The sequence below is a fragment of the Hippocampus bargibanti genome, linkage group LG20, assembly GCF_051943395.1.
Source record: "Hippocampus bargibanti isolate YZ-2025 linkage group LG20, ASM5194339v1, whole genome shotgun sequence".
NCBI classification, from domain to species: Eukaryota; Metazoa; Chordata; class Actinopteri; order Syngnathiformes; family Syngnathidae; genus Hippocampus; species Hippocampus bargibanti.
This window is the reverse complement of record NC_142753.1, coordinates 7,143,769-7,156,698: the sequence shown is the minus strand read 5'-3', so window position 1 is coordinate 7,156,698 and position 12,930 is coordinate 7,143,769. Positions and strand designations below refer to the sequence as shown.

At 45.1% G+C, this 12,930-nt stretch overlaps 3 protein-coding genes across 4 annotated transcripts; 2 read left to right on the top strand and 1 right to left on the bottom strand.

Annotated features, from left to right (window-relative positions):
* The first annotated feature begins 59 nt into the window (after positions 1–59).
* ssr2 (signal sequence receptor, beta) lies at positions 60–2,164 on the top strand. Its single transcript, XM_089023336.1, has 6 exons — positions 60–116; positions 784–944; positions 1,119–1,217; positions 1,424–1,532; positions 1,616–1,693; positions 1,763–2,164. Exons 1-6 carry the CDS (start codon positions 66–68, stop codon positions 1,871–1,873), a joined length of 609 nt encoding a protein of 202 aa, XP_088879462.1. The 5' UTR covers positions 60–65; the 3' UTR covers positions 1,874–2,164.
* Positions 2,165–2,804: 640 nt separating this feature from the next.
* LOC148882912 (death-associated protein kinase 2) lies at positions 2,805–7,959 on the top strand. The gene is made up of 12 exons (XM_089023815.1): positions 2,805–3,038; positions 5,035–5,196; positions 5,333–5,554; positions 5,686–5,824; positions 5,898–6,027; positions 6,344–6,392; positions 6,485–6,511; positions 6,590–6,742; positions 7,176–7,221; positions 7,307–7,396; positions 7,493–7,573; positions 7,820–7,959. Exons 2-12 carry the CDS (start codon positions 5,135–5,137, stop codon positions 7,898–7,900), a joined length of 1,080 nt encoding a protein of 359 aa, XP_088879941.1. The 5' UTR covers positions 2,805–3,038; positions 5,035–5,134; the 3' UTR covers positions 7,901–7,959.
* Positions 7,960–8,069: 110 nt separating this feature from the next.
* LOC148882911 (tropomyosin alpha-1 chain-like) lies at positions 8,070–12,568 on the bottom strand. 2 transcript variants are annotated; one of them, XM_089023818.1, is made up of 10 exons: positions 12,328–12,567; positions 12,119–12,244; positions 10,687–10,820; positions 9,922–10,039; positions 9,765–9,835; positions 9,373–9,448; positions 9,208–9,270; positions 9,047–9,116; positions 8,329–8,407; positions 8,070–8,251 (listed from the first exon to the last, which is right to left on the bottom strand). In XM_089023818.1, exons 1-10 carry the CDS (start codon positions 12,439–12,441, stop codon positions 8,248–8,250), a joined length of 855 nt encoding a protein of 284 aa, XP_088879944.1. In that variant the 5' UTR covers positions 12,442–12,567; the 3' UTR covers positions 8,070–8,247. The 2 variants fall into 2 exon arrangements, with proteins under 2 accessions (XP_088879944.1, XP_088879945.1); XM_089023819.1 differs by lacking the exon at positions 8,070–8,251 and having other exon boundaries at positions 8,325–8,407; positions 12,328–12,568.
* Positions 12,569–12,930: the final 362 nt, after the last annotated feature.

Here is a 12,930-nt window from a genome sequence, read left to right as displayed (position 1 = left end):
ATTGAAGCGCCACATGCAGCCCCTCCTGGTACACGTCATTCCAACTGGAGTTTTTACTTGCGCGCATGCGCGTCAGCAATTTCTTCGTTACTCGGATCTGCAAAAGGCTACAGAAGGTAACCACCCGTCCTTGCCTTTTCTTCTTTTCCTCATCAAATTGTGCTCTCTAGTCGACATTGTCACTTTTAGAACAAGACGATTAAATGGAATTTTCCGGACGGTTTGTCAATGAATGGCGCTCCAAGTGTAACTGTCATGTTTTTTGTTTTTTTTTTAACGGAGGTGGTCCTGCTTGGTCCACGTAAGCGTGTCCGATTCAATCTAGCGGAGTTTTAGCGAGATAAACTTTAGATAGTCCATGTTTTTTAAAGAGTATAAATAAATAAATAACCTGAATGGCGGTGAAATATAATGTTGGCCAACCCTCGAGTGTTTACTACATTTGACTTTTCTTGCTGACCACGTTGTTAGCGCTGCTTCGCTCTATATTCTTGATTTCTACGTTTGTGTTTATTATCATAAATAATAATAATAATAATAATACATATAACACCTTTCTTCTTTTTCTTCTTTTCCTTTCGGCTTTTCCCTTCAAGGGGTCGCCACAGCAAATCAGTGTCCTCCATCTAATGATATGTTAATATACAGTGCTACCGTTGTGACATGCTTATAAAAGAGATCAAATGGGAGCGTCAACTTGGGAACGACCATATGACACAAATGTACATGGGATGAGATTGTCTCTTACTTACAAAGATAAGATGATGATGATTTTGATTCCAGATGATGAAGATGCTGCACGCCTTTTTGGTCCTGGCGCTGCTCGCCCTGGGCTCTGGAGAAGAGGGCGCTCGTCTGCTTGCATCCAAGTCCTTGCTCAACCGCTACGCCGTGGAAGGGCGAGACCTGACCCTGCAATACAACATATACAACGTGGGCTCCAGGTGGGAATGTGTCCTGCAGTCCGTGGGTAGGAGTGGGGGGGTGGAATGATTGTGACGGTTTTTTTTTTTGCTCAATATTGAGGTTATTTGAATGATTCATTTCAGCTCATGTAGGCTATTCTGTTTGTATGTGTATGTTAAATGTCCTATTAAAAATGGTAATTTGTGTCATAGCGCCGCTTTGGAGGTGGAGCTGTCAGATGATTCTTTCCCACCTGAGGACTTTGGAATTGTTTCGGGAATGCTAAACGTGAAATGGGACAGGATCGCACCGTATCCTTGAAAGCAAATGTCGATTTTGGATTTTGTTCCTCACGCTCAAGTCGTAAAATCTGGGACACGAAACACACCTCCGTGTTTGCAGGCTGTACAAATGCACGATTGAGGGAGCGGAAAAGGCATATTTTCCGCTTACGTTTGTGGACTTGCAACGGATTTCTGGTTAATGATGTTGAAATCTTAACTTGGGGGATGTTCAGAGCCAGCAACGTGTCTCACACGGTTGTGCTGCGTCCACTAAAGGCCGGCTACTTCAACTTCACCTCGGCTTCTGTCAGTTACTTGGCTCAGGAGGGTGGTCAAGTTGTGGTACAGACATTTAACATTTGAGGGAAATGGAGCGTTAAAGTTGACGCTCAAGTGACGGCTGTTTTGTTTTATACATCTTGCAGGTGGGCTATACCAGCGCTCCCGGCCAGGGGGGCATTCTGGCTCAGAGGGAGTTTGACCGCCGCTTTTCCCCACATTATGTAAGCCACAAACACACACGTTTCCACTTGTGTTGTCTCTCTTTTTGCTCACCTGTTTTGTTTTTCTAGCTTGACTGGGCTGCCTTTGGTATGATGACTCTCCCTTCCATCGGGATCCCGCTTCTCCTCTGGTACTCCAGCAAGAGGAAGTACGACTCGCCCAAACCTAAGAAGAACTGAGAGAAAAAAAATACACCTTTATGATTCTTTTTATTTGGGTTTCAGACTGGAGAGGCAGGGGGTGGGTGGTCCTTAAGTGTTGATGTGGGCGCTGGAGGTCTGAGAAGCTTAATAACCCATATTGGGGTGGGGGGGTCAAAGGTGCATCAGTGATGACATGAATGCGAATCAGTTCATGAGAGAACAATTACAGTGCCGCTTCCCACTGTTTATAACTCAGTTCTGAAGATGTTTGACATCAGTATAAATAAAAACAAGGTGTTTTTTTTAATAAACCTGGATCTGAGTGGTTTTGTGTGTGTCCTGTGATACTCTATTACTAAATAGAAATCGACCTTCAGGTCATGGGCGACACTCGTGAGAAAAGTCATCTGACTTTTTTTTAATCACTTTAGTTATGTATGGTCCTTACATCTGCTTTGTCTTATTTCCCACTAAGGTACGTTTGTACACAAACAGCTTGAAATAAATGATTCACCAATTGTGTTTTTAACCATAAAACTGAGGTAAAACAGTATACCACTAACACATTTCATCTAAATTATGATCGGCATAGTATGCTGTTTTGTATCAAGTTGATCCTATATTGACCATCGGTAGACTGTGTATTTTAACTGAATTAAGTAAATAGTTTACCAGATTAATCCATCTTTTTCGTGTATTTGACGGCGCACGAAGGAACGACGCGGCCCTTCACAATAAAGCTAACATTGCTTAGAAAGGAACACGGTTAAAATCTTACAGTGTAAAGGGAAAGCGTAGAATAAAAAAACTATGACTTTAATATGTCTATTTACATTACATTTAGTTAAGACTTATAGTGCGCTTTTTGAAGCAGCTTCGATTTTATTGTGAAAGTGGGCGTTGTTCATTCATGCGCACTTGACACAAAAAAAAAGAGGCATCAGTGAAATATTTCCAGTGAAATTCAAATACACGACGACGATACCCGAGCGGGATGCACCGTATTGACCTCCCACTCGTCGTCGTTAGAAGCCCAAAAAGTCCCGTATGTTCTGACGATATTTCGGACGTGACATTAGCGAGAGCAGTTTCCGCATTCCCAACCTCCAGGCGACGTCGTTCGCCGTCGCGAGGTGGACTGTAGATATTCGGGGAGCATTTTGGCACGAGAGCCCAGCACACAGCATCGCACCACCCGCCGGTGAGTAAGATCACTGACCCCGCGTACAATCACGAATTGTTCGCCCAGTGACATTTTGGGATATTTCGAAATCGCTGGTATTTGTATTGCGCTCGTTTCCTTGACAAGTCACAACAGGTTGACATGTACTCGATGTACATGTTCGGACAATACACACGCAAGTATTTGAATATTTTCACTTTAAAACGTGTCTTTTCTGTTATGGAACTTAAAGAGACAGTCTTGCATTTCACAGCTCATAAGCCACAAAGGTTGCATGTTTTCAGACTCCTAAAAAAAGAGTCTTCATATTTTTATGTCAGCCGGTGCCAAAACAAATCATTTTCAAAGCACTGAAATGGTTTGTGTTCAGAATACAATCCGTGCCTGTTTTAGCCCTTCAAGTTTTTTGGTTGCGTCCTATCACGATCAAAATGTGCAGCAATTACAAGTTCATAACTGAGATTTTGGTGTTGGGTGGCATTTTTTTTTTCAGAAGATTTCGACTCACTTTTGAATACAAATCCTCAATTTGATGCTTTGCTGCCCACATTAGGTCGTTGTCGGAAGTTCTAGGGAGCGGTGCTGGGTGAGTTTTGGTGGGGTGGCGTTACTGATCTCTAAAATAAACACTTTTTGCAGTAGAATACATCAAATTTAGAGCTTTTCCTGATTGTTGAGGATCTTGAATTCGAGGAGTATGGTTCCTTAAGATTGAACACTGCGCTAATGATGAATTGAAAGGAGAGTAAAAATCACAGCCTGCTGACGATAGGATGACGAGTTGACAGCGGGGGTGCGACATGCCAAGCAGGAGGCCCAACGACCCGTGATTGTCAAGTGGACGACATTATTCGATCAAAACGGGACTCGTCATCGGAGTTTCTTTGGAATGACAATTTTGTAGCATGTCATAACAAGGCCGGGGAAATTTCCCACTCTTCTGTCGATGCAATAAAATAAAAGCAATTAGGTGACTAAGGCATCAGAGGAAATGAACAATCGGCATTACAAGGAGACTGGACATGCCTTCGTTTACTGGATTTCAACAGAACATGCCAGACAGAAAAAGAAGCGTTTGAAAGTCAATGCAAGATTGTGGATAACACAACATTACAAACATCTCCTGGCACTCTGTTCTGTCATTCTGAGTTCAGTTAGCACCCTGTCTTTTGTGTCTGTGTGTGTGTGTGTGTGTGTGTGTGTGTGTGTGTGTGTGTGTGTGTGTGTGTGTGTGTGTGCGTGCTTTGCAAAAACACCCCGGCCTAATGGAGTAAGGCTCAAGTGGTTTAACTGTAGCTGCTTGCCGCAACTACTTAAGTCAGACAAAAGAAGAGGAAGTTGAGCTGATGTTCTTATACTTTTGAGGTGGGTTGCGCTGTGACTAGGGAGTCGGGGGGGGGGGGGGGGGGGGACAGCAAAAGTTAAGTGCTGCCATCCCGAAGTGACAAAAGTCCTAGCTGCCCCTCATGTGTAATTAATCGGTGGTGTCATCAGTATGGCACCATTTCTGGCTTTGTCAATTTTTTGAGATTTCAAAGTTTGTTGATATCGAAAACAATACTTTTCAGGATCTCAAATAACTATGTTGTTATCTTCTCATTCTGTACAAAAAAAACATTTTCTGCAATATAAGGCGCACCTTCAACGAATGACATTTAAAAAGCTTTTTCATACATAAGGTGCACCGCATTATAAGGGGTACCTTCAATGAATGACATCTTTTAAAACGTTTTCCACAAAAAAACTTTTCCTGTTACTGTAAAGTGACCTTAAGAGTTTTGCACAGCGCTTATAAATGAAATGTATTATTATTATTATTATTATTATTAGGCGCACTGGATGATGAGGCGCATGGACAGCTTTTGAAAAAATATTTTCTTTGAGGTGCGCTGTGTAGTGCAGAAAATACAGTATTTTTTGGATACCTTTTAGCAAAAAAGAATCTCTCCATTGCCAACATTGATCATATCCTGTGAGTTGGTCATAAACGTTTTGGTTGCTGGTCTTTGTTCAGGTGCAGCCGTCGCGGAAAACCATGCGCCATTTGTGGTTTCATCCAAATGACCCGTCGGCGGACAAAGATTAAGGGAAGAACCCGTTTGAAGTGACTCGACATGGCCATGTTCAAGCCTGAGAATGTGGAGGACTTCTATGAAATCGGGGAGGTGCTGGGGAGGTAAGGACGCAGGCCATTTAAAAACCATGCCAAATATAAACACAAGGGGCCCAGGAACGTAGCCGTGCGGGATCCCTTTTGGAGTTTTCTGTACCTGAAGCTGTGTGTTCCCCGTCACTTCTTTCCTCCTGCACAGCGGCCATTTTGGCGAAGTCCGTCGGGTCCGAGAGCTGTCCACGGGGACGTACTGGGCGGCCAAGTCTGTGAAGCTACGCAAGACCTCATGCAGCCTTCTGGGCCTGGAACGGAGCCGCGTGGAGCGGGAAGTGGAGGTGATCCAGGCCCTGCAGCACCCCAACATCATCGCCCTCAAGGACGTCTTTGAGAGTCGCGCCGAAGTGGTGCTCATCCTGGAGATGTGAGTTGACAAGATGTTAACAAGGGGGTGCGTGTGAACGTGGGATGTCTTTGCACCACCGCAACTATTCCAGACCAAAAAGTCACTCCATACCCGAACTGGTCTGCAAATCCGCTCCGTCTCGATCACAGCGTGAGCGGCGGCGAACTGTTTGACTTCATCGCAGAGAAGGAGATGCTGACGGAGGACGAGGCCATCAAGTTCATGAAGCAGATCCTGGACGGGCTGGACTTCATGCACAGCAAGGACATCGGCCACTTTGACCTCAAGGTAGCCACTTTGAGGATATGGATGGACAAAACCAGCTGCAAGTATTGAGCTGGCTACGTCTGCATTCGTTCAGCCAGAAAACATCATGTTGTCGGACAAAGACGCGCCGCATCCCAACATCAAACTCATCGACTTTGGCCTGGCCCACCAATTTCTACCTGGCGAGGAGTACAAGAGCACCAGTGGCACCCCTCAGTACATCGGTCAGCCTCATACCTTTTATTTACGATGCCTGAACTTTTGTCTTGTGAATTCAAAATGGTAGCGTTCGTCACGTTTTGAAAAAGCAAAATTGTCAGCTGCAGTAGGAACAGTCAACTCGTTCTGTCAAAGTTAGCGTCAAATAGTCTTGCACCACCTAGTGGCCCTACAGTAGAATTAAGCACTGCATAAAAGGAAGGGGGGAATGGGAAAAATGAAACCCAGCGTCTTGGGGGGCCTCATTTCTTTTGGATTCATCCAATAGCTGTTAGGTGATGATTGACACCAGCGCTCCTGTTTTTGTCCCATCTTGTCCAGCCCCGGAGGTGATCAATGGCGAACCCCTGGCCACGGCGGCGGATATGTGGTGAGTCCTTGTGTGTCCTCCGTGTTGTCCTGCACAACGCGATTCTTCAAGCACACAGTCACCCTTTTGATATTCTTTTGTGTCCTCTTCAGGAGTATCGGCGTCATTACGTACATACTGTAAGTATGGAAGTCTTTGGCCTGGAGTAGACTATCAGGTCGTGGTTTTACAGTCTTGTCCATACGCTGCGTCCATAGATTGAGTGGCATGTCGCCCTTCCAAGGCCACACAGATGAAGACACGCTAAGGAACGTCCTAGCCGTGGACTACAAGTTTGACCCGCAATGCTTCAGCACCACCAGCTGCACGGCCAAAGACTTTATCCAGAAACTCCTGGTCAGGAATCCCAAGTAGGTACAGTTCCCTCCATGAAGCGTCTTCTCCAACTGGTCCAGAATGCTGCTGCTCGCTTCTTGACTGATACTCTTAAGAGAGAGCATATACCCCCGACTCCGGCATTGGCTCCCGAAACATTTGAGAGTTCTTTTCAAAGTCTTATTTGTTTTCAAATCTTTCAATGGCCTCTCCCAGCTCATCCATCCCTACATATCTTCCAACTTGATCTTGGTTTCACTCTCTTTGTGACTGCTTTATTTCCTGAATAGGATACCTGTCCATGTTAAGCGTTTTTTTCCCCCAGCTTCAGCTGTTGTTAAAGCGCAAGATGGATTATATTATATTGGATTATGCATTCTTATTGCAATAAGTTTATGCAATTGTGACAAACATGTTCAAATCTGAAAACTAGATCTCAAATAAAAGGTAAATAAATGTGTGTTCCAGTGAAAGACTGACAGCCAAGGAGTGTCTCCTTCACCCATGGATCAAGGTCATCGATGTTGCATGCTTCTCCGCCATAATGTTTTTTTTTTGTTTCTTTGTTTTTTGTGCTGACTCGCCTGTTTCTGTTGCAGCCGCTGACGCGCCAACAGAAAGCCAACAGGAATCGATCGTCCATCAACATGAAGAACTTCAAGAAGTTCAACGCCAGAAGGAAGTGGAAGGTACACAATACGTGTATTTGTATGGGTTTTTTTTGGCACACGTGATGCTCTTGTAGGTTTTTTTTGTACATTTGAGCATGTTTTCGCTCCCTCCAGATGTCCTACAACATGGTTTGGATCTGCAACCGTCTGGTCCGTTTGAAACTCTTGTGTAAAGGCAGCTCGGATGCACCTGAGGTAAATATCCATACGCTGAGAAGTCATTTCATTAGATACACCTGGACGAGCCCGCCACATTTGACACTGCAGATTTTTAAGACTTCTTTTGAACATGCATTGGTCTAAATTTCAGAATTGATATAGACTTTGAAATCCAATTTAGAGATGCACGGGGGGGGGGCACTGAGTTCTCTTGGAAGCAGAGAAGCTGCTTTACTGAGCTGGGATCATAAAGCATTGTTCACTGTTTTTTATGCCCTACAGAGACAATGTGAAAGTGATGCGGAGGACACAGAGAGCAAACCTGCGTCGTTGCTACGAAGACGTCTCAGTAGCAGTTCCTAGATCCTGCCACAGATTAGAGTTAATTCCTAAATTATATGCGTCTGGAGTTATCTGATCTTGAAATGGGGTGGCTGTACAAAAGACAAATGCTGCTCCCTCGTAGAAGGCAAAAAAGGCATTTTTTCCAATAGTTCCCACTCCTAAAAACAAGTACAAGCGTGAAAAGCAAGACCTTCCCCTTGTTTTTAATACAGTGAGAAAGAATGACAGAAAAGGGTTGACCGGGACCGAAATGACGCGCTTGAGTGAGATTTAGCACAAAAAATGTGAGAAAGAGCTGAAAACATGTCGCAGAAGAGGAAGAGAAAGGGGCACATTGGAGGAGGAGAGCGGAGCTTCCCTGGTGTTTAGCTAGAAAATACAAAGGACAGTTTGAAAAGGAAAAAAAAGGACTCCAACTTTCCATCAATGTGAAGCGTGTGACTTACATGGAGGTCATGTCATTGAGCGCATGGTCCAGTTCCTCGCTGATGGCTTTGTACTTGAGCTTCTGCGCGTACAGCTCGTCTAGGGGAGGAAAAAAGGGAACGCAACATGGGATGCTTTTCCGCCGCCGCACGACGGGAAGGATCAAAGCTTGATTGGATTCAAAACAGGATGTGGGGATGACGTTTTATCCGTGGCAAGGCCTTCTCTGCTGGCCTCGAAATATCTGAATCACAGACTGATTCATTCTATTTTGTCCATAAATTCTGTTTCAATAATTTCAAATTGTCTTTCAGCTTCCTTTCACAACTTTCCCCCTGTTGCGCTCCTTTCCAGACGTGTGTTTTCGTATTGAAGCATTTAAGCAATCCCATTTCAGCCATTTGTGACCAGGGTCAGAAATCCGCCTAGACACCTTCACTATTAGTTCTGCAGACTCTGGAGCATAAAAAAAATAAATGCCAGCGAAGCAGTTGCTTTAACCAATCAGAATTTGAGTTGGCAACCCAAGGCCTGATCGGAGGTGCTAGCAACATCAAGAGTTTTCGCAAATTATTGGCTAGTCACATGATTGGCTAGTAGCTAGCCAATCATAGTAAGTCTAGCCGCGAGTGCCAAGCGCATACTGGTCAGAGCTAGCACATGCGAGCTGCATAAGAAAAAACATTTTTATGTTGAATTGTTTTGGAACAATTGTTTATTATGATTTTTCCCCCTTACCTTCCAGATCATCGATAGTCTTCTCCAGCTTGGCCACAGACCTCTCGGCAAACTCTGCTCTGGTCTCGGCCTGATCGGTAGACACAAAAAACAAATTGTCATCGGTATATTTATGGATTGAAGCGATTTGAAGAGTAAAACTAAAATACAGCCTGCCGCACCTCTTTCAGTTTATCTGTCAGGATCTTGATCTCTTCCTCATATTTGTCCTCCTTCTGTGAATACTGCATGGACAAATGGACTTGGATGAGGGCGTGAAACGGCGCGCATCATATTTGTGCTTTGTTGGGATTGCTTTGAGATCTTTCCGAGTCTCGCCGGTTTACCTTCTCCGCCTGCGCCTCCAGAGACTTGAGGTTGTTGGTGACGTTCTTCAGTTCCTCCTCCAGCTCGGCACATTTACTGGAAGTGCGTGTGATATAACAAAGACACCAGGTAAGTGGATAACGAGTAAAGTAAGTTGGTTGGGGGGCAGGGTGTATGTATAAATGTAGATAGGTAGCTATCTTGACAGATGGGGAGCTAGCAAGCAAACTAGGTAGCTTACTAGGTATGTGGCTAACTTGATCGGGAGGTAGATAAATCGGCAAGTTGAGAGGTCGGTCGGCAGATACATTTGTAGGTAGGTAGAAAGCTAACTAGTGACCATGATTGATCGGTGGGGAACAGGAAAATCTTGCAGCAAGTTTCAAAAGTCGAGACTTGAATGAGCACTCACGCCTCAGCCAGCTCGGCTCTTTCCTCCGTACGCTCCAGTTCACCTTCTACGATCACCAGCTTGCGAGCCACCTGCGCCACACCGACATGGCCGTGGTTAACGCCTCCTTGTTTTCCTGGCGGCAAGTCGTTAGTGCGACATCAAAAGTCCGACTCACCTCCTCGTACTTGCGGTCTGAATCCTCGGCGATGTGCTTGGCCTCCTTCAGCTGGATCTCCTGGAGCTCCATCTTCTCCTCGTCCTTCAGGGCCCTGTTCTCGATCACTTTCATGCCCCTGCGCGCGAGCACAAGGAATTTAAAGGATGACCTTGTTGCCGTCTGTTGGAATTTTGCCGTTCTAAGGGTTGTTTAGTCCAGCGGGTTTACCTACTTTGCCTATTTTGACAATGTATGTAGTGGTCAAAAGGCTAATTTCAAAGTGCAAACTGTATGTGGCTGGTGTGTTATTTTTTTAGGCTCACACACTAGTGAATGCCATTTTCCGTACCGCTTATTTCTCATTAGGGTCGCGGGAGCCTATCCCATCTGTCTTCTGGCACCACGCGGGGACACCCTGAATTGGTTGCCACCCAATCGCAGGGCACACAATTCCTAAATTACATGGGTCTGGAGTAATGTGAGCTTGAAATGAGGGCGGCTGTCCAAATGACAATGCAATACATACATGTTGGTTTATATAGCACTTTAACAACAGCTTAAGCTGTATCAAAGCGCTAACATGGACAAAAGGCAAATGCTGCCCCCTTGTGGAAGGGGAAAACATTGCCAGAGGTCAGACCAGCGCTTTATCGCCACACAAGCAAACAAAAAAAACTAAACTTGAACTAATTGGGAATGGTGCTCCCCGTCATACTTTTCAATTCCTGAATAAATTTGGGAATGTCAGCGAATGAGTTAAAGACATCTTTTTTGACCCCTTACCTCTCGCTCTCGTCAGCCGCCTTCTCAGCCTCCTCCAGCTTCTGCAGAGCGGTGGCCAGCCTTTCCTGGGCTCGGTCCAATTCTTCCTCCACCAGTTGGATGCGCCTGTTCAGGGAGGCCACCTCTGCTTCGGCCTACGCACACACACAATTTCCAACGTGCCGAGTCACCAAAAATCTTCTGATGAAGCCTCGCTCATTTTGCTCAGTGGCCGCATCACAGTGAGAGTACAACTTGACATGAATTTACGTGTCAAAATAAGAGAGCCAATGCAAACAATTAACATTTCTATTTTAGACATAATTCAACTTTATTATGTACATTAAGAAAGTAACATAAAATAAACCAGTTTCTAGTAACAAAATACAGACAACCAAATGAATTTATTTTAGGGTGGCCGGGTAATCGATCGTACGCTAATGCCTGCCTGGCTTTTCACTGGGTAATTGTTTCCTCCCACATTCCAAAAGCATTCATAGCCGCCGAACTGAACAGCGAAAATGGCGTGTGAGCCTAAATCGTTGTTTGTCGATGTATTTATGTGGCATCCAGTTCAGGATGGACCATGCCTACTTCCCGGAGACAATCGTGACATGTTCCAGATGGGATAATGCACGGGTGTCAAAATCAAGGCCCAGGGGCCAATTCTGGCCCGCTACATCATTTTATTCGGCACGTGAAAGCAAATCAAGCATGCCATCAAGTGCCATGATGCTTGCTAAAGTCTCAACCAAAAAATTAAATTGTTGCATGTAAACCACAATAACTGTCATTAACATCATATTACATCATATTTTGGACAAATTTAAAAACTAGTTATTCATTAATTTGTTGTGCGCTCTCTATGTAATATGTGGAGGGGATGAAACATTCTAATGACTTCCACAAATCCATAACGCCCCCCGCGAGAGGAAACAGTCACTACAATGAGGGCCGACCGCCACGAAAAATGAGTTTGACACATTTGGGATAATGGATGGATCAAAGGCTTTTGAGTGACCTGTAAGATGGTCTCTCTTTTTTTTGAATATTGTGGAAACATAAGCGCACAAGTTTCTGTATTTGGATGCAGAAGAGGCACTGCCGGGCAGTCTCATGGTACCTTGAAGGCTCTGACGTAGTTGTGGCACAGGCCTGTGCCTAAAAAGGAGCGGGGCCATTGTTAAGCTACGAGTCGAGGTTTAGCGGCTGACATCATGGCCCAAGCAGGGGCCCCGAATCCCCTCGACAGCTGTGTGGTGTGTGCGCGTGTGGAGAGGGGCGGGGGTCCCTCCATCCAGAACATGAGGAGAATGGAATGCTCAGCGTGGTTTGATGAAGCTTGATTTACACTGGCACTTTTGATCAGGCGATGGGACAAGTTGAGCAAATGCCGGTTTTGCTTTCGTTGGGTGAAAAACGTCCACACGTGCGGGTTTTGCGCGGCACTTACGTCAGCGGCCTTCTTGTCGGCCACCTCTAGCTTCTCCTGAGCATCCTTGAGCGCCTCTGAGTATTTGTCCAGCTCGTCCTCCGTCCCTTTCAGCTTCTTTTGCATCTGCAGGAGCTCATCCTCGTGCTGTGGGGAGAAAAATGGCAGGTAGCCAGTTTTTTGTGGGTCTTGAGCACGTCAAAATTTAAAACATTGAGTGTCCCCCCCACCTGTTTGCTTCTGTCCTCCGCCGCTTTCTTGTCGGCTTCCGCCTGCTCGGCCTGGTCCAGAGCGTTCTCCTTGTCCAGCTTGAGCATCAGCATCTTCTTCTTGATGGCCTCCATTTTGGCTAAATCAATTTGTTGTTTTTTTTCTTTAGCAGAAAAGACAATGAGATGAAAAGAACAGACAGAAGGACAGGATGGCGGATGCCCGAGCCTGGCGATGGGGATGAGACACCAAACTCTGACCAAGATGGAGGGTGGACTTTTATACGAGGGGGTAGAGAAGGGGGAGGCCTCCACTTTGGGATCATCCCCATAGACGCACCCTCCGTTTGGATTTTTCTTTTCACTTTGTGTTTTTTACTCAGGTGATTGCAGCGTTCGGTACTTATCATGAAAGTAGTAATTGAAAAATGGGATTCAACAAAAGGTTGCATCTCAATGAATGAATGAGTATCACCTTATTTCATTTCATTTGAATCCACTTTTGTTCACCTGCACACTAGGCGCCAAACTATTTATCTGTCTATCCAAGATCCTGGTCATCAGATGCAAACTAATTTGAATTGAAATTGCGCTTATGTATATTTTTCATCCCAACCCAGAGTC

Excerpts from the sequence above, each read along its gene's own strand:
- LOC148882912 (XM_089023815.1), top strand. The coding sequence starts at position 5,135 with ATGGCCATGTTCAAGCCTGAGAATGTGGAGGACTTCTATGAAATCGGG. Across the intron at positions 6,393-6,484 it reads GCCACGGCGGCGGATATGTG|GAGTATCGGCGTCATTACGT; the intron begins GTGAGTCCTTGT and ends TGTCCTCTTCAG. Across the intron at positions 7,397-7,492 it reads ACGCCAGAAGGAAGTGGAAG|ATGTCCTACAACATGGTTTG; the intron begins GTACACAATACG and ends CGCTCCCTCCAG.
- ssr2 (XM_089023336.1), top strand. The coding sequence starts at position 66 with ATGCGCGTCAGCAATTTCTTCGTTACTCGGATCTGCAAAAGGCTACAG. Across the intron at positions 1,218-1,423 it reads AAATGGGACAGGATCGCACC|AGCCAGCAACGTGTCTCACA; the intron begins GTATCCTTGAAA and ends GGGGATGTTCAG. Across the intron at positions 1,533-1,615 it reads AGGAGGGTGGTCAAGTTGTG|GTGGGCTATACCAGCGCTCC; the intron begins GTACAGACATTT and ends TACATCTTGCAG.
- LOC148882911 (XM_089023819.1), bottom strand. The coding sequence starts at position 12,441 with ATGGAGGCCATCAAGAAGAAGATGCTGATGCTCAAGCTGGACAAGGAG. Across the intron at positions 10,040-10,686 it reads GCGGCTGACGAGAGCGAGAG|GGGCATGAAAGTGATCGAGA; the intron begins GTAAGGGGTCAA and ends GCTCGCGCGCAG. Across the intron at positions 9,836-9,921 it reads CAGACCGCAAGTACGAGGAG|GTGGCTCGCAAGCTGGTGAT; the intron begins GTGAGTCGGACT and ends GGTGTGGCGCAG.